Source organism: Galeopterus variegatus, unplaced genomic scaffold (genome assembly GCF_000696425.1).
Source record: "Galeopterus variegatus unplaced genomic scaffold, G_variegatus-3.0.2 Scaffold6774, whole genome shotgun sequence".
Lineage (NCBI taxonomy): Eukaryota > Metazoa > Chordata > Mammalia > Dermoptera > Cynocephalidae > Galeopterus > Galeopterus variegatus.
Genome location: NW_007732885.1, coordinates 2,350 through 21,001, shown reverse-complemented (window position 1 = coordinate 21,001; position 18,652 = coordinate 2,350). Strand labels below are relative to the sequence as shown.

The 18,652-nt window shown below is 42.8% G+C and overlaps 1 protein-coding gene across 2 annotated transcripts; it reads left to right on the top strand.

Annotated features, from left to right (window-relative positions):
- Positions 1-14,636: 14,636 nt before the first annotated feature.
- RTP4 (receptor (chemosensory) transporter protein 4) lies at positions 14,637-17,803 on the top strand. Of its 2 annotated transcripts, XM_008591232.1 has the most exons (3): positions 14,637-14,830; positions 16,909-17,002; positions 17,079-17,147. In XM_008591232.1, exons 1-3 carry the CDS (start codon positions 14,676-14,678, stop codon positions 17,097-17,099), a joined length of 270 nt encoding a protein of 89 aa, XP_008589454.1. In that variant the 5' UTR covers positions 14,637-14,675; the 3' UTR covers positions 17,100-17,147. The 2 variants fall into 2 exon arrangements, with proteins under 2 accessions (XP_008589454.1, XP_008589452.1); XM_008591230.1 differs by having other exon boundaries at positions 16,909-17,803.
- The last annotated feature ends 849 nt before the right edge of the window (positions 17,804-18,652 follow it).

Below are 18,652 nucleotides of genomic sequence, written 5' to 3'. Positions count from 1 at the left end.
CTCTCTTCTTTGCCTCTGAGATGTCAGCTTCACCCCAAGGCTGAACTTCCTTAAGGAAACAGAGTAGCTGCAGCAGATCCTGAGATTATCTCTGCATAGCACATGACCCAGCAGGAGACGAGCTGACTAGCTCAGACTTCAGTGCCCCAACTTATAGTTGTTGAAAGGGAATGCAATTTCGCTAACTGGCTTAGACCCATCTTGGGACTTCCTCTGCCCCCAGGGCTGGGTTGTGGTCAATTCACCATCCCTGCCCTACCACACATCTGCTGCCCAGGGGAAAGGGTTAAATGGGTAATGGGGAGTTATCCACACGTATTCTGAGTTTTAATGTCCCTTGTAGTATGTTCTCAGAGTTGGAAACAAGTTTCAGAAGTGGTGTAGACACTGAAGGGGTAGATTTATTAGCTTTGCGAATCTATTATATTAATCATAGAGTTTATTAAGATAGCATAATCCAATTCTGAGTGTGAGTTTGGGAAAGCCCCTTAGCTGTAAGTTTAGTTTTATTTTACTTTGATACTCCGTCAAGCCAAAATGAATGAGTTGGGAGCAAGGCGGCTAACAGATGCTCATAGAATAACACTAAATTTTGACACTAAAATGGGTATATTTAGATCCACTTATTGGTGTAAGAAATTTTTTTGAGCACCTGCTACTTGTCAGATATTTAGTTGTTGAGTGTTGAGGGTATGATGTGCACCTACCAGAAAATGTTTCTGCTCTCAAAGAGTTTAAGTCACAGGAGATATTACAGTGAAGTCAGTAATTTGTAAGTGTGAACGTGTTATAAAAGGAGAAACACCTGCTGCTACGGGAACACATGGGGCAGGCACCACATCCAGGCTTGGGCAGGCAGGACAAGCTAACTTACCAGAGAACAACATATGAGCTAAGACCCAGGGGAGGAGGTGCTGAAGGAGCCTTCTAGACAGGGAGAGCACACGTGGAAAGCTCCCATAGTGAGGGAGGCCAAGGGCAAGATTCTAGAATTAGACCATCTGGCTTTGCATCCTGGCTCTGTGGACACGTTATTTCAGTTCTTTGTGCTTCCATGTGTGAAACAGGGATAAGAAGGCAGCTGCCTCATGAAGTTGTTATGAAGATTGAGCAAGTCAACATTTGTAAAGCCCTTAGAACAGTGTGTTATATAAACAGTGTGTTTTATATAACAGTTTGTTATATAAAACAATAAAATAAATCTTACATCTTACATAACAAACAAAATAAATCTTTCCACACTGTATCAGTCAACAATGAGTCAGAAAGAATTGACTCTTTGGTGTCCCTGTTCAAGATAGCCATGCTTATTCTCTGACCTCCCCAACAGTGGATCCAGCTGCCTGAACTTGGCTGTCTGCTTGATCCTTCCTTGGACTACACCTCTGGCTTCCCAAGGGACAGGAACAAAGATCAGAAGACAGGCACAAGGTCAGAAGAAAGTAGCAAGAGTGGTCCACATGGAGAGGGTTGATGAGGAACTCAGGAGAGAGGGTTGTGTGTCCACTGAAGATGAAAGCCAGAGCAAGGCAGAAGTCAGAATCCAGGCGGCAGTCAGAGAGACGGACAGCAGGCCCTTGTCACAGCTTCCACACCCCGTGAAAAGGCAAGGCCTCATCTCTAAGAAGCCTGACTGGGGCCAAGCCGGTCCCAGATCCCAGAAAACCACAATACCAGGCAGGCTATCAAAGCACCCGTTCTTCCTTTCATTCATTCAACAAAAAATGTACTAAATGCTTACATGATCCCAACAGTGTGCCAGGTACTGGAAGTATTACTACTAATAAAGTGTCTCTGCCTTCAAAGGTTTAAACTAGTGAGAAAGACAGACCATTAGACGATGTGGTGCTTCAGTAAAAATATGCACAGGGCATTATGGTAACAATCCCAAAGTTCTGACCCTTACCAAGCTCAGTTGCAAGAATGAGTGGAGAGGTGAGAAATGGGGGGCAGGGTAGAGAAAGGATTGAGAAGGTGTTCACTGAGGAGGAACCCGATTATTAATGTAAGATCAGAGCAAGAAGGCTTCTAGACCGGCCTCTCGAAGCCACTCCATAACACGAGTGTTTCTTGATCTGAGGGTAGAGACTGTGGATTGGCAGTGTGCAAGGACAGAGTCATGCAACCAAAGCAGTTTCTGAGTGGAAGAGAAAAAACGTGCAGAGTGTCCATAAAATAGGAACGAACCTCAGAAACATCATCATATAGAACATTATTAAGCAATAAGGGAAATAAAGTAAGACACACACTACAACATGGATGAACTTTGAAAACATTATGCTAAGTGAAAGAAGTCAGTCATAAAAGACCACATATTATATGATTCCATTATATGAAATGTCGAGAAGAGGCAAATCTATAGAGAAAGAAAGTAGATTAGTGGTTGCTAGGGCTGGGGGAGTTGGGGAAAAATTGGGAGTGACTGCTAGTGGATATGAGGTTTTTGGGTGATAAAAATGTTCTAAAATTGATTGTGATGATGGTTGCAACACTCTGTGAATATTCTAAAAACCACTGAATTGTATACTTTAAGTGAATTAATTGTATGCTATGAAAATTGTATCCCAATAAAGCTGTAAATAAAGAACTCTTCATTAGCAGAATAGAGAGAAATTGAATATGGCTAGAACTTCAAACATATAGGGTGTAGGATGTAGTGAGAGATTAGTTTAATGCAGTGGATCTCAACTAAGGCTATTTTTTTCCCTCCAGGGGATATTTGGTGATATCTGGAGACATTTTTGTTTATCATAACTGGGATGGTGGTACTACTGGTGTCTGGTGGGTAGAGGCCAAGGATGCTGTTAAACATCCTACAATACTCAGGAAAATGTCCCATAACAAAGAATAATTCAGGCCAAAATGTCAATAGTGCTGAGGCTGAGAAACAGTGGTCTAAAGAGATAAGCAGAGGCTGGGTCATGGAGGGTCATGGGTGTCAAGTTGAGGAGTTTGTCCTTCCTTTTAAGAGGAAACAGTGGGGGATTGGCATGAGATTCCCCCACTGAATATACAGCAGATTGGGTGCAGCTAAGAAGTGGATTAGAGAGGTAGGGAGGACAGAGATAATGGTGACCCAAGTAGGGTGATAGCAGAGGAGAAAAACAAAACAAATCCAAACTGGTACTGTGTGGTGTCATAGTAGTCAAAGAAAGATGATTTCAAAGGCCAACAGTAAACAATTCCAGGCAGAGATCAAATAATATGAAGATGGAGAATTACACAATGGATTTAGCAACAAGGAGTCTTAGGGCAGCCGTGGTGAGGTGGGTTTCAGTGGAGTGTTGGGGACAGATGTCAGATGGAGTGTGTTGAGGTCTAAGTGGGAGGTAAAAAATAGAGTAGTGAGTGTTGGCAACTCATTTGAGAAACGTGGTTATGACAGGGAGGAAAGAGATCACTGGTAGCTGGAAGCGGATTTGGGACCAAGGTTGTGGGCTTTTTGAGTCAAGAAACATGTTTAAATGGTGAGGGCAGGGGACCAGAAGAAAAAAAAAGGATCAGAAACATAGAATAGGAGAAATTAAAATGCTGAAGTTTTGGGAAAGGACTGCAGTCATTGCTCCACTTAGGTTGAAAGACGCCTCCACTATCTAAGCAGGAACAAAGGATGAAAGACCAAAGATACAGACCAAAGAGAGTGCATAGGTTTGATGGCATAAATTTGAGGAAATTCTCATCTAAAGATTTCAGCTTTCCCTGCGAAGGAGGTAAGGTCATGTCCTATGCGTGAGCCAGTGAATCAGCAGAGTTGGAATTTTGTGGAAAGTGAAGAAGCTGTAGTGAAGTGGGAGAAAAGGAAGCAGAGAGATTTATGAACAATACAGAGGCTCAATAGAGACCGAGGAACATTAATGAGCAATGGAACCATTGTGTGCATGTTTGTGTTTCCCAACAGCATTCAGCAGGCACTTATATACTTGAATACAGCGGGAAACAAATTAATACAAGGTTGAGATTTTTGAGTCGGATGGGATAAGTCCTAGTGTTGGACCATATTATCTAAACTGGAGCGAGAAGGAGAAAACAGTCAGCAGAGTACTGATGGATGGAGCGCCCAGGGACTGGCCAGGTCTATCAATAGGCTGGTGGGTGTTGCTGAATGAGAGAGCTGGATGTGGTTAGACACATGAATGACCTAGAATATGACAAGGTGAAGGATGTGCCCATGGGACTGAGTGGCTTGAATAAATGGAGGCGAAAGTCATTGAAAATGAATGGGGTCAGGAGTATAATGCATTTTCTTCATCCAAGCTGACTTGTCTTGGCAGAATAAAAGAATATCATGGCTCTCAGAATAAGTGCAGATTCTAAGTAATGTCTTGTTTTGTTTCAATTCTCAATTAGGTTTTACCCATAAAGCTAGACACAATAGTACTTGTTACACTTCAAATCTGTCTAGTACTTGAACTTTAGAAAACCATACAGATACCAGTGGAAATATTTCAGAAAGCTACAGATAATTACAGATAATTGTGTGCTCATTGGCTTAAAGGTTAGAGGAAGCTATGGGGAATGTAGTAGCCTAGACTTTATGATAATCCTTTTGTAAACAAATACCCACTTAACCCACTTATATGAAGAGTTTGACTGGCACCAGTCCATGCAGTGTCATACCAATTTCTCCCATATTTTATTTTCAATTCCAGGGGAAGAGGAGATATACCCAAAGATTTTCATAAATCCAGGTTTGGAAGGGGCCTTAAAGTCATTTCCACCAGTTGACATTTGGTGTGGAACTATTCAATATCTTCACCATGTGGCCACCCCACCCAATCACTGCAACCCATTCCTGGCAGAGTTTGGATTCAAATCCAGGTCTTTAATTCTTCATCTGGCCTTGTTTATGGCCTTGTTTATCAAAATCCCTGGGACGTGCCTAGAGAGAGGGAGCTGGTGGGTGGAGTAGCCCACACTGTCTTTGTTCACCTTGGAATGACAGTTTTGTTCAGTTATCCCTCATGTTGAATGAAATGCTCTCCTTGTAGTGTCTCTATCCTGCAAGTAGTCAGCCCTCTGAAGTTCACTGGAATGAAATTGCTTCCTCTTGCATGTGAAAGGTCTTCTTCAGTATCTTCAATTAGCCATCATTCTAGGGAGTCTTCCTTCCTTGAGGGGGGTGGTTCCATTTACTTCCCATCCTTCCGTCTTCTCAGGCACTGACTTACACACACCGTTCTTCTCCTCTTCCAGTTTCCCCTCAGCTCCCCAGCTTCCTCTGAGGCAAGCAAGCTCTTTCAGGAGGTAGGTCTTTGACCTTGCAGAGGACTACGCTGACATTCACAACCTGGTACTGTCACAGCACCGACATGAAATATAGGCGGACTTTTCCACGTTTCCTAGTGTAGATCCAGAGCCTTGATCCATCCACTGAATGCCAGAACTGGAACTGAACTTGGAGGCCACCCAGTCCACTGCTTTATTATGCAGAAAGGGAAGCCAGGACAGGGAGGCAAAACAACTCATCCAGACTGAGGCAATCAGCTAGTGGCCCAGCTCAGACTCAAATCCAGGTCCTCTCATCCCTGATCTGATCCTCTTTATGTTTTCAAATCCCCTTGCACAATATCACATTTTATTTTCCCTGTATACCTGTGCCAGAATAATTCTTCAGCCCTGTTCCACATATTTATGCTCTGAATATTTATTTCCCAAACTTCAGGAGCTTAACAAGAATGAAAAATAGATTCAAAAATCGATGTTATTGGGTGACATGAATTATAACAAAGTAGGAGAAAACACACCAAAAAAGTAAAACCTCAGAGTGTTTACAGCCTTATGACATCCATCAGGCTGCAACCAAAATTGGACATGACAGAGCATTATAAATCCTGGGGCGGTGAGGGAAGAGCAGGGACAGAAAACAGTGTGATAGTGCTGCCGCCCCAGCAAGATTCACCGCCTGTGATTTCTCGGCCTCTGGCTTTGGATCACATCATGGGCACAGTGGGCTTTGTTCTGAAACAGTAGCCCTCACTGATCTCTCTCTACATTCTTGACATGTGCAACTGATACCCAATAATTAATGCTCACAGGGCCAGCCTAGCCCCTCCTCATGAAACAAGGTTACAATGCATCTGGATTTTTAAAAATGAAAATAGAAAAAAAATCTCTGAAGAGTTGACAGAGAGAGAGAGAGAGGGAATTGACCTCTTTTTACCCAACAACAGTGCAAAATCTAATCCATAATCCTGTGGCTGAGAATGTGAGTGCCCCACAGAAAGGTACACAAAATAGGCTGGGAAAATGACCTGCCAGAATGAACTTGGGAGAAATCGATAACTTCAGTGGAAGATTCTAGGTCTAATTCTGAAACTACTCCGAGATGAATCTTGTGAACCATCCTTCAGGGAGCACGTCTGAATCTTTGCAAATCACGTGCGTTGGCGTCAAGATCAGGAGTCCTTTAATATACTCACCAAAGCACCTCTAGTGGGCCTGCTGGTTTCCTGTGGTCTTGGCTGTTCTTTGCATGGGTTGAAAATTCTCACCGATGTCAGGCAGGTCCACAGTGGTCTCACTGTGGCCAGAGCTGCATTCTCATGCCCAGAGGGAGGCTGTAGACGTGGGAAGTGAAGTTCTTTACCGCATATCAGGCTTACTGTTGGCAGGCTGAGTGGTGTCTCCTCAGCTTTGCACTGTAGTGTTCCTGAGTGATCTGTCCCCATTTCTCGTAGCTCTCTTCCCCCCCTTTCAGTGTGCTCTGCTGTTAACTAAATTTGTACATTATGATCGTGGCTGTCTCCTGGACTCCATCCATCAGAGAGCGAGCTGCTTTCTAGTGTCAGGTCGACTCAGCCATAACAACTGGACTAATGAAGGTTGACCTTGTCTCCCAGAATGACACCATGGAAGAAAGCACACAAGTGGCAGTTAAGAGCACCTTGCCTCACATCCTGCCTCTGCTGCTCATCATGTTAGATCTTGGCGAGTTGCTCAAACTTCTGAGCTTCAGCTTTTTTATTTACAGTGATTTTCATCTAGGAGAAAGTATTTCAGTATTATTCCTGAACCTTTTAAAAAATACATGGCTCCACCGCAGACCTGTGGAACCAGAATTTCTAGGGGTAGGCTTGGACATCTGTATTTTACAAAGCTCCATTAGATGTATCTATTATGAAACATTCCTTGATAAGAGTCATTAGCCATTGGGTTATCGTAGGGACCCCATAGATATGGGAATAAAGGTGTATTCTAAGAGATAAAGTGCTCCAAAGCGTAGTTATTCATTTTACCTTTTGCTTTTCTTCTCTTCCAAACACAGACGCAGACGCTTTCTAAGTTCCTGGTCTAAATATCTCTCTCTTTTCCACATGTGGGCCCTCATCTCTTCTCCACTCTTTAAATACTGAGTTCAAATGTTCTATTCCATCCAGATGCTATTATTTCAAGCCTCTTGATATACTTTCTTTTTTAAAAATAATACTATCTGATATTTTGTCATTATGGTTCATATCTATATCATACTAGTACATGTATAATTAAATCTAATGGAGTGGGTATTATTATTTCCATTTTACAGACAAGGACATTAAGGCTCAAAGAGCTTAAGTAACTCAGTAAGTGTTGAAGGTGGAATTTATACCCTTGCCTTCTAATTTTAATCCCATTGCTTTCCCTCATGCATTAATCTAGGAATGGTATTTGAGTTTTTACTTCTAATTGAAATGTTAACCATTACAAAGCCAGGAAGTAAAGAATCAGACTAAGAGGATCTTTAATATATCTTCCATGGTTTGGTGGTTTAATGATTGTAGTAGTATATTTAGAAATTTTGATAGCTGATTGAATTTTTTATTCCTCCCCAAGATATTATGAACTGAACAGAGAATTAGTCTGAACTGTGGGACCTGGCTCCTTTCCCAGACAAGAGTACCTCCTTGAGCTTATGCCAGGCTCTCCTCTCCTGTCCGTGCAGACTTGGTGGGTTTTCTCATCATTACCATGCAGAAAGGAAGTCACACATGGGAAGGAGTGGGGTAGTTCCCATCCCCCGTGTTGAAGTCTAGAGAAGGCTGGCAGTGAGCATTTCCCTTCCCCCAGGTTGGTTAGGCTTTGGTAAACTCGAGTCTGTTATGCTCTGATAAAGTAGTTTCCCTTGAGGGCAGACCATGTTAAGAAGAACAGAGAGTTCTGGGCATTTTTAAAAATGGTTATTTTTTTCCTTCCCCGCTAGAAGCACAAGATTTTTCTCCATCTCCACTGTGAGAAGCTGGTAGGCTCCTGGAGGTAAAACACATGAAAGTGTGGGGGCCCCCACTGGACTTTTAGATTCTTGAGCTTATCCTCACTGAGCCTCCAGCAATTTGCCAGTCGCAGTTTAAAGTGTTCTTGCCCTGCTGGTACTAGTTCCATCTGTCTGTGGGCTTCTGTTCCTGGGCTTTGATTCTGTAAGCTGTGATTCTCTGTATCTTCAGTTTTCAGGGCAGCAGTTTGTCTTGTGACTTCTCTGATGAATCTAAGAAGAGTTGATTTTCAGTTTGTTCAGCTTTCTCTTCTTTTGAGGATAGAAGCAATGACTTCCAAGCCCTTATAAGGCAGATCAGAAACTGCCTTTTTTGAGAGAGCAGAACAGAGGTTACCATAGGTGGGAAGGTAAGGAGGTATGGGAGGAATTGATTGGTATAAGGCCACACAATTATTGTGATTTGAGCATCACATATTGCACAGAGGTATTCTGTACCCAACAGATATGTGCAATCAATTATGTTTCAATAAAAAATAAATAAAATTGACAAACAAACAAACAAAAAAACCTGCCTTTTTCACACAGGGGAAGAAAATGAAGAAAAATGAAATAAGTTGCTCTCTGTCTTGGTTGAGTTCCTACAAAGGCAGAGCCTGAGACAAGAACTTGGTGCAAGTAGTTAATTTGAGAGGTGATGATGATCCTTGGGGGCAGGAGTGAGGGATTGGTAAAGTGAGTCAGGGACAGAGAGAAATTCATTAGTAGGTATAGCTTTGGCCTGCTGTTTCCTGACACTGGCCTGGAGTGAGCGTGGTTGAAGGTGCTGCTTCTGTAGGGTACACATGTTCGCCACAGCCTGGAACAGAACACAAATAGTTCTGACTCTGCTTTTAAGACCACCAATGCTGGAAAAGAAATGGCTGTTATGAATGGGAGTCAGGGGCTTTAACTGCAGTGGCTCCAGCTGGCTTAGCATCCCTGGGATGGTCACCTCTTCTCTCTGGGGCTCAACTTTCTTCAAGCTCACTGTTCTTTCCAAACCCAAGGATACTAAAGATGGGGGGGCATGGTTTGGGAAGTGATAGGTCCGGAAAAGGGCATAAAGAAATATAACAATTTGTAAGACTGAATATGCTAAAAATAAAGAAAAAATTTAATAAAAAAAATATCCAAATGGTTGTTTACTGAAGCGAATTTCAGCATCTCAGCAATCATCCTCAAAAGGACTGAAGCCAAGCAGGTTTTAATAGGAATTGTGAAACAAACTGCCACTTTGAAAGTGTGTAAGTTTGTGTAAAAGTTCTTTTGATTTTGCACATTTCTGCTTGTTTTTTCTCAGAGGCTTCTTTCAGAATGATCTTGGCTCCGTTGAATGGTCTTCATAACAGGCTCAGCCCCTGGTCTGAGCTGCACTTAGCTTTGGACGTCACACTGTTTCACCTCTTGCTTCACCTTTCACGGGGTAGCTGGCCATGGAGACAGAGGCTGGGCGTGTGTCCTGGGGGAAGAGCTGGCCTTGCCCAGAGGCGCACAGAGTAGAGATTACAAGGTATGATAGGAATGTATATTTCTGCCTCAGCCTGGGTTTTTAAGTGACTATTGTGCTTTCTGAGTACTTACACATATTTCTATTTGTTGTTTTTTTCCTCCCTATATTAGAATTTTTAAAAAAGTACCTGTAATTTTATTTTGTCACATTCCCAACATGTTTAAGAAAGACATTATGATACTTTGAAAGAAACAAGCAACAGAGCAACGACGACGACAAAATAGCAAACACTTGTACTTGCTTACCAGGTGCCAATAACTTTTTAAACGCATTCAATCCCCACAACAGCCCTGTGAAGTATGGAGTAGTATTATCTCCAGTTATATAGGGACACTGAGGCACAGAGATGTTAAGGGACTTGCCCAAGGCCACCAAGGTGGTAAACGGTGGAACTAAGACTCAACATAGGTATTCTGGCTCCAGATCTATGCTCTTAACTAATAGGGCAAACTGAGAAAGTGAGACTTGGGCAAAGTAAAGGTAGGTGTTCCTTTACATGTCTGCATTTTTTGCTAGACTAAGCCCTGCCTGAGGTGGCTCCAGATCTATGCTCTTAACTAATAGGGCAAACTGAGAAAGTGAGACTTGGGCAAGTAAAGGTAGGTGTTCCTTTACATGTCTGCATTTTTTGCTAGACTAAGCCCTGCCTGAGGATAAGGACTGTGGGACTAGCAGATTATAGGTATTTGATAAATGTGTTATTTGATCTTTTTAAGCTGACTGTCTAATTCTGCTTTCCCTTAACTCCACTGGCTCCCTGCTGTACATAGGTGAGACTATCTACAATGTGAAGTGTAGGGGCAGTGCTGAAGAGTAAAATCAGCCCCTACCATTAAATTCCAGGATGGTGTGATTTCAACACTTCCCTTCCCATCTAGGCTGACCTTTTGCTGAGAGGAAGTCTTAACTGGAGCAGTGGTCCATACTAGGATGTGCCCAGGAGCTCCAGACCACAGAGCACAGTCCTTAGAGGAGCAGCACAAAGATACCCATTCAGATTCCCCAAAATAGCTCCTGTTCTTCTACAGACTGTTCTACCATTGGTGACTCATTCCTTCTTTAGAAATGCACATACTTTCCTGGAATTTAATGCAGCATCAGAAAAATTTAAGTCCTGGCTCTAACACTTATTAGACAGGTCATCTCAGTGTCAGGGCAGTGAAAATATATGTCCAGCATTACCAACACAGCAGAGATCCTTAGTCCAGAATTCAATCCTCCCTACTCTGAAGAGCTGACACATGTTCCTCATTCAATCATCTTAAATTTTTTCTGTATCTGTTCTGCATATACCTACAGAGCCTATGCTAACTGGCCAGAGATCTTAAAAAGGTAAATAAAAGTATTGCTACCTTAAGGATTGCTCTTTTGCTTCTTGTTTCTCTCTTGTAACCAAAGTGAATCCCCTCCCACAGCCAAGCTACAGTAACTACAAAAATAAATTATCAAGTAGATAAGTGCCATAGATAGGGCCTTCACCCCTTCTTTCATTCCGATCCCCGTCAATCCTTATTATGCATGTCTAGCCTCCTTTTCTTTCCAATCCTAAAAAATATTCCCAAGAAAAGGACATGTCTTTGTGTTAAACTTTGTGCTAGCACTATTTGAGATGAATCATGCGATATTCCAAAAATGGGTGCATGCCTAAGATTATAAAAACTGAACTTGATGAAGACTTGGTTAAACTGAGTCCATCTTTGCTTTCGTTTCTGCAACATGTAAAATAAGGAAGTTGGATGATTGCAGGAATGGCAGGATGGTAGTGGCTGCCTACAACACTGTGAAGGGAGGGATCTGGAAGTTCCATCCAGACCTGAGAGAAAGATGCAAGCGTTCATTGGCAATGTCTGTCTTGGGCAAGAGAAGGAGAGGTACATCACTTTCTATCCCAGGATAAGATAATCCTGTAGATTCATTCTAGCTCTGAACGTCTGAGAATCTAAGTTTTTCTGTGCCCTTCCTTTTCAGAATTGATCAACACTTTTATTCCCTTGGGAATCCTTTCTCTTTCCAGCAGTTCTTTAACCAATCTAAAAGGAGGCATCAACAGTTGTTGAAAGCCTGAAGGTGTGGGGAAAATAGGATAATTTAATCAGGCTCCCCGGACATTTCTTGTAAACAAGTTGTGTGGGTGGAGTTAGTGCACATGTGCACCAATGTATCTTTTTAGTTTTGTAGCTATTGTGTGTTCTGCAGTTTGTGAAGCAAGCTGAAGGCAGAGAGCTCCTGTCTAACAATAGAGCATGTTTACTCTGCTGGCAGCTGCTCAGTTTCAGTTTTTCTTTGGACTTCACTGGCAGCAGTTGAGTTTCTGAGTTTCTCCTTTGTGCTGCCTTGCTCCTAGTGTTGTGTGTGCTGAATAAAGACTATTCCTACTTCTGCCAAGGCTCCAAGGAACTTTTTGCCAGTTACCTAGCTCATAGACCTTCATGTGAAGGCATAGACCTTCATGTGAAGGGTTTGTGAACTGGCTCGAGGAGTCTGTGAGCTCCAGACCCCAGCTCTAGCTCCACAATTGGTGTTGTCGGCAGGATTATGCCCAGAAGGTTACCACAATCACACTGTGTGACTTGAGGAAGTCATTTTCACTCAATGGGTTTCAGTGAATCGGAGGGTGGGGGGCAGGGGGTGTCACAAGATGATGTCTAAGATCTCTTCTAACTACCAATTTCTACAATTCTCTTATCCTGGAATTACAATGCCTTGGTGCAAACAAAATATGAGTGGCTTAAGTGCATCATGGGATTGTAAAAGGGGCTGTAATTTCCTTATTTTTCTTCTCTTTCTCCTTCTTTTCCTTCTTGGTGTGGGGAAGGTGGTGGGCTTCCTCCAGCCCTCAAATCTCAAATCACACCCTTAATCTCCCCTCTCCCTCCAGCCCCCATGCCATGGGCCAGGGCCAGGCTGACCTGTAGCATTGTGCATGTCAAAGGGAACTCAGGAAGCAGAGGTAGAAGGAAATCCTGAGGGAGTACAATGGGAGGTCACTGCTACATTTTGGGAAAAACAAAGCATTTGAGCATTTGAGGGGTCAGGGGATTCTATGAAGGCATACTCTGAAGGTAAAGGATGAAAAGAGTGGATTTGGAATCCTAAAACCAGCAGAAAGTAGGAGAGAAAGGGTGGGGAAAGGGTCAATGCATGAGTGGGCAGGTGAGTAGAGTTCGGAGCTGGGTCCTGTATTGGCACTAATTTACTATGTGATTTTGGGCAGGAGAACTCATTCCTCTGGGTCTCAGTTTTCTTACATATAAAAATTGGAGGGAAAAAAGAGCAAGTTGATTCCTAAGGGCTTTCCAGCTCTAATGTCCTGTGGCTCCAATTCCAAGTTCCTAAAGTTTCCTATGTCATCTGGATAGACATAGGTGCCCTCAATTTTTAAGGCTATAAAAGCAGACATAGTGTGTATGGAACAGACTATCCTGGGAGGGGGGGAAGAGGGAGGTGGTTCTGGCTCCCAAAAAAAGGCACATTAAAGTCTGGAAGGCCTGAGAAGACTTAGGCTGATCCTGTCTCAGATGTGAAAGCTATAGTGGAGTTTCCAAGGACACAGGTGTCCTGCTCTTTCTATCTTCCTCATTTGAATTTAAACTCCAGGGGAACAAAGTTTACTTTCTAGAATCTTATAATTGTCAACCTAGATAACAAACAGAGAGAGGCTTTCTAAAAGAAAATAATATTTATTCGGGAATAGGGCAATATAATGGGAATATGTGTGTATTCAGGAAGGTAAAGGAGGACAAGGGGTTTTAAAGGAGAAATGATGGAAGATTACATAATTGTTTGGAATAATTATCCCTGGCTATTAGGATCAATAACAAGGGTGATGACCAGTCTGAGGTTGGACAGGCAGCTGCTGGGCAGTTGTCCTTGCAGAAGTATTTTTGTGTAAGGTTGCAATGATCTTTGTGCAAGGCTGTGGTTTTGCAGAGTCCTTTGAGATAGCTCCTGTTATTAGGCATTTGTGTATGAGAAGCCCACCCTTTATGTCCTTCCTGGCTCTGTTTGTCTGTTTTGTTTTTGTTTTTTTAAACACAAGCAACTCCATTTTGATTCTGAAACTTTCACAGACTCTTTGACTTTGAAATGTCTTTAAAGCTCATTTAGTCCCAATCCCTCACCCCAAGAATGAAAAGTCTCCTTATCCCACCACTGAAAGGTGGCTCCTACACCTGCTTATATACTGCCCTGCCAGATAATGTAGAGTGAACGGTGGAGTTAAGAAATCCCTTTATGTGGTCTGGTTGCCTGCCCCAGAACCCAGAAAATCCCACCAGACCAAACCATTAGGCCAGCAGCTCCTCCCACACTGGTTCTAGTGTACCAGCCTTGAACTGGAAACACCATCCTTAGCTTCTTAAGGAGTGAGGTGGGTGGAGACATTGCAGGTTTTGGAGTCACACAAGACCTGGGTTCAAGTTTTAACCTCTACTGCTCACTGGTTGGGTGGCTTTGGGCAGGGGACCCCAGCTCTGTGCAGCTCACCTGCAAAATACCAGGAATAATCCCCCAGCGATGAGTGTGGAACGCATGCCCCTCCCCCACCTACCCAGCATGTTTCCACAAGGGTACTAGCATCTGCGGGGGAGGGACTGTTATTTAGTCACAGGATACTGCTTTGTCCCAGTGCTGAACATAGTGCTTTGCCTATAGTAAAAAGGAGAAAAATAAAATGAAGACTAACTTAACTGTGACCACAGAATCGGGGACAGAGCTCTGTATTCAGACATCTCTCTTAGCAAGGCTTGTTAACAAACTAACAAAACTCTGCTGCCCTCTGTCTTCAGAACAAAGACTTGTCTGAAACAGTCTGAAACGGAAGTGAAAAAAACAGCTCATGTCTAAACAGAAACTGAAACTGTTTTTCTCTCTTGCTGAGAATCCAGAGAAACTGGAAGTAACTCACTCATCACTAACTCTCCACCTCAGAGGAAGAGAATGGTTTTGGATATTGAGACTTGGGAGCAGACCTTTCAAGAACTGATGCAGCAGGAGATACCCTGGGCCAAATGGACCCTGATGTTGGATAGGACCCTGCAGCCAGGCTGCGTGGCCCGAGGTTGGAAGCAATACCAACAGAGAGCATTTGGCAGGTGAGTGTGGAAGGCCACAGTAGGCCTTCCTGAGCAAAGAGGCTCAGCTTAGCATGATTTATTCCTTTGAGAGCTTGTTAAAAGAATAAATGTCACCAGGCTCTCCATCCTTTTGTGTTCACAGTGCTCTTTAGGGTCTAAATGATAAAACTCCAACCCTCCATCTTGTTTAACTGCAAGAAGTTTCATCTTTTCCTAGGTGTCCCTCCCTAAATTTTTCCCTCCTGGAAATTCTTCGAGAGTGCCTCCATGTCCCATAAATCTGCCCTCCCATTCTCTCATCACCTCATTTGTTCCAGACCCTCTCTAGAGTCTTCTGCTGTCTCCCTCGTCTTTCCTGACCAGCCTCCCCAGGCTGCAGCAGCTCTCCTAGCGCTGGCCCTGTTCAGTATAAGCCTGGGGCTGGGACCACCTCCTTCCTTCAAGTGCCCCCTCTTCCCTGGCATTCATTCCCTGGTTCTCTTAGGCAGAGTGTTTTTTCTACATTCCCATAAGAGAATGGTAATCTATTTATGTATGTATGTGTATATAGTACACATATATAGGTATATATAACACATATATAAATATATATACACATACATATATATATATATACATATGTAAATATATAGTCATGCACCACATAACAAACTTTCAGTCAACAATGGGCTGCATATATGACGGTGGTCCCTTAAAGTTATAATACTGTATTTTCTCTGTACCTTCCCTATGTTTAGATACACACATACTTACAATTGTGTTACAGCTGCCCACGGTATTCAGCACAGTAACATGCCACACAGTTTTGTAGCCTAGGAGCCATAGGCTATACCACCTAGATCTGTGTAAGTACACTCTCTGATGTTCACACAATGATGAAATCTCCTCATGAAACATTGCTCAGAATGTATTCCCATAGTTAAGTGATGCATGACTGTATATTATATATATTTTAAAATAATACATTTATAAATAATATATATTTATATATTACAGACTATATAATATATATATTTATTTTTAGCTGCAGAATCCATTGTTTAAATGAAGCCTCTAAGGTTCTGCAGAACAGTTTTCAAGCTACTTGCCAGGGCCCATATAGTAGTCATTTTGTTCTGCTTTGTAATTAAGTGAATGGTGTGTTTTTCTCCACACCAGCCCGAGCTGGTGATTTGAGGGATTCATGATGTCTTTTATCATTTTGGCACTCCCCCAGACAGGAAAGTGTTTCTCTTGTTCAGATGAATTGATTTGATAGTCATTTTGAAATGGGGAAAGCTACCTACCAGCATGCTTTTGGAAAATATCAATCAGCTTTTGAAAAGCATTTTGTAGTTTATAAAGTGTTTTCTCATGCATTATCTCATTTGATGCTGACAATATAACCCTTGATTCTTTTTTTTTTTTTTTTTATGGATGTTAAAAAGAGAAGGAATTGCTTTACCCAAGGTCCCACTGGTGTAAACTGTGTACTTCAATCCAAGTATTATTGCTCCAGGTCCTAGACCGTTTATCTATGTGGAAGACTAGCCATGTTGCTCGTTAGAGGTGATGTGGTAGAGTAGGTAGATAAACAAGGTTGGAGTCAAATGGCCTGGGGTTAGAAACATGCCTCTACCACTTACCCTTTATGTCCTTGAGCAGGGTGTGTATCCAGTTTCTTTATCTGGATAGTGGGCTCAATAATGCCTACTTCATAGAAGCACTTTAAAAATAAAATGGGATAGCATTATAAAGCACCAATTACAGTGCCTGCCTCAAAAAAGGTACTTTATAAAAGTTTTCTGTTACCATATTGAGGAACAAATTTCACTGGCAGATGGCAATTATTATTTCCCCTCTGAGACATCTAGAGATGTTTTACTAGCAAAGAGGCAGACTTGAGGACAACATATGGGTGGAGGCTCAGTAGGTCGCAGGAAAAAACTTTATCTGAAACACAACCCCTCTTGTTCCTGTTTGTCAGTGACTGAAACAATGCTAATAACATGAAGTTTATCACATTGAAAGGGATCTTCGTGATGGAGGCTGGGACCATTTTCCCTCAGGTCAACAGTCAGCTGAGGACACAATGGACTTCTTCCTTCTGCCTGCAGGTTCCGGTGTTCCTCGTGCCAGCGAAGTTGGGCTTCTGCACAAGTGCACGTTCTGTTCCACACGTACTGGGAGGACGGGAGAGCCCGGGGCCAGGTGCGTGTGCGGCTCTTTGCTCAGAGGTGCCAGAAGTGTTCCTGGCCCCAATATGAGATGCCTGAGTTCTCCCCAGATAGTACCACGAGGATTCTGAACAACCTGGTGCGGCATATTCTGGAGAGATACTATGGAGGCGGCATCAGGAAGTTTCCGCAGATGCCGGTGATCGCGGAGGTGCCTTTGGAAGGGTCCCATGACTCGGCCAATTGCGAGGCATGCACTCTGGGCTTCTGCGTACGGGGCTTGCAAAGCCGCACCAGAGAGCCGTGCACATCTCTGCTCCCCTACCAGGGAGCCGGGAGTTCCTCATCTCAAAGCCGTGCCGCGTGCGTCCAAAACCAAGCCAGGAACCAATTAGCTGAGGCCAAGAAGGCTCCAGGGAGTGTGCGTAGCTTTGTCTTTATTGGGCCCAGAAGCAGCTGGGGTGAGGGGTCAGAGTTCATCCACGGCTGGGGTGAGGGGTCAGGGTTCAGCCACGGCTGGGGTGAGGGGTCAGGGCCCAGCCATGGCTGGGATCCATTGGTCATCTGGGTCTGTATTTTTCTGTTTGCCTTTTTTGTAGGCAACTGCGTTAGACAAAATGATTTTAAATAGGCTTGCCGCCTTCTCTTCTCTTGTCTTAATTCCATCGTAATCAATGAACTGGCTGCCATTTTAATATGATAGGACTTTCTTTGAGACCTAGGAGGGTAAACTGTGTAAAATAAGCACTGGTTTCCTGGATAACCTCTGAAATAGTCTAAAACGTAACCAAGCACATTATGGACCCAATAATAAATATTTGTTGAATCACTAAAAGGTCTTCATTCATTCACTCACTCAGTCATTGGTATCAGTATATGTATCGGTCACATCTTGACAAGAGCTGAGTCACGAGTGCTATCAGAAAGCTACTGTGGTAGGCGGAATAATGGTCCTCCTCTCCAAGTGTTCATTTCCTAATCCCCAGAACCTGTGAATATGCTACTTTACATAACAGAGTGGACTTTCCAAATGTGATTAATTTAAGGATTTTGAGATAATTTAAGGATTTTGCATTATCCAAGTAGATAATAACAAAGGTTTTTGTAAGAGGGAGGCAACAGGCTAAATGAAAAAGATCTGAGGATGGAACCAGAGGCTGGAGTGATGTGCTTCGAAAATGGAGGAAAGGGTCACAGCTAAGGAGTGCAGGCAGCTTTGGAAACTCAGAAAGGCACAGAAATGGATTCTCTGCTGAAGCCTCTAGAAAAAAACCAGCTCTGCATGACTTCAGCCCAGTGAAGCTGATTTTGGCTTTTGACCCCCAGAACTGTAAGATAGTAAATATGCGGTTTTTTACATCACTAAGCTGTGATAACTTATTATCACAATAGGAAGCTAATATAGTTATTAATATCACAGCAGGCATCATTAAATTATGTTTTAGATATGCTCTGTTTTGACAGAAAAAAAGCATTTTATACATTAGAAATATCTATTCATCTGATCTCCTCTTGTTCTCCCTTCTCTGCTGCTTAATCCCACTCAACAATATCACAGCAGGCATCATTAAATTATGTTTTAGATATGCTCTGTTTTGACAGAAAAAAAGCATTTTATACATAAGAAATATCTATTCATCTGATCTCCTCTTGTTCTCCCTTCTCTGCTGCTTAATCCCACTCA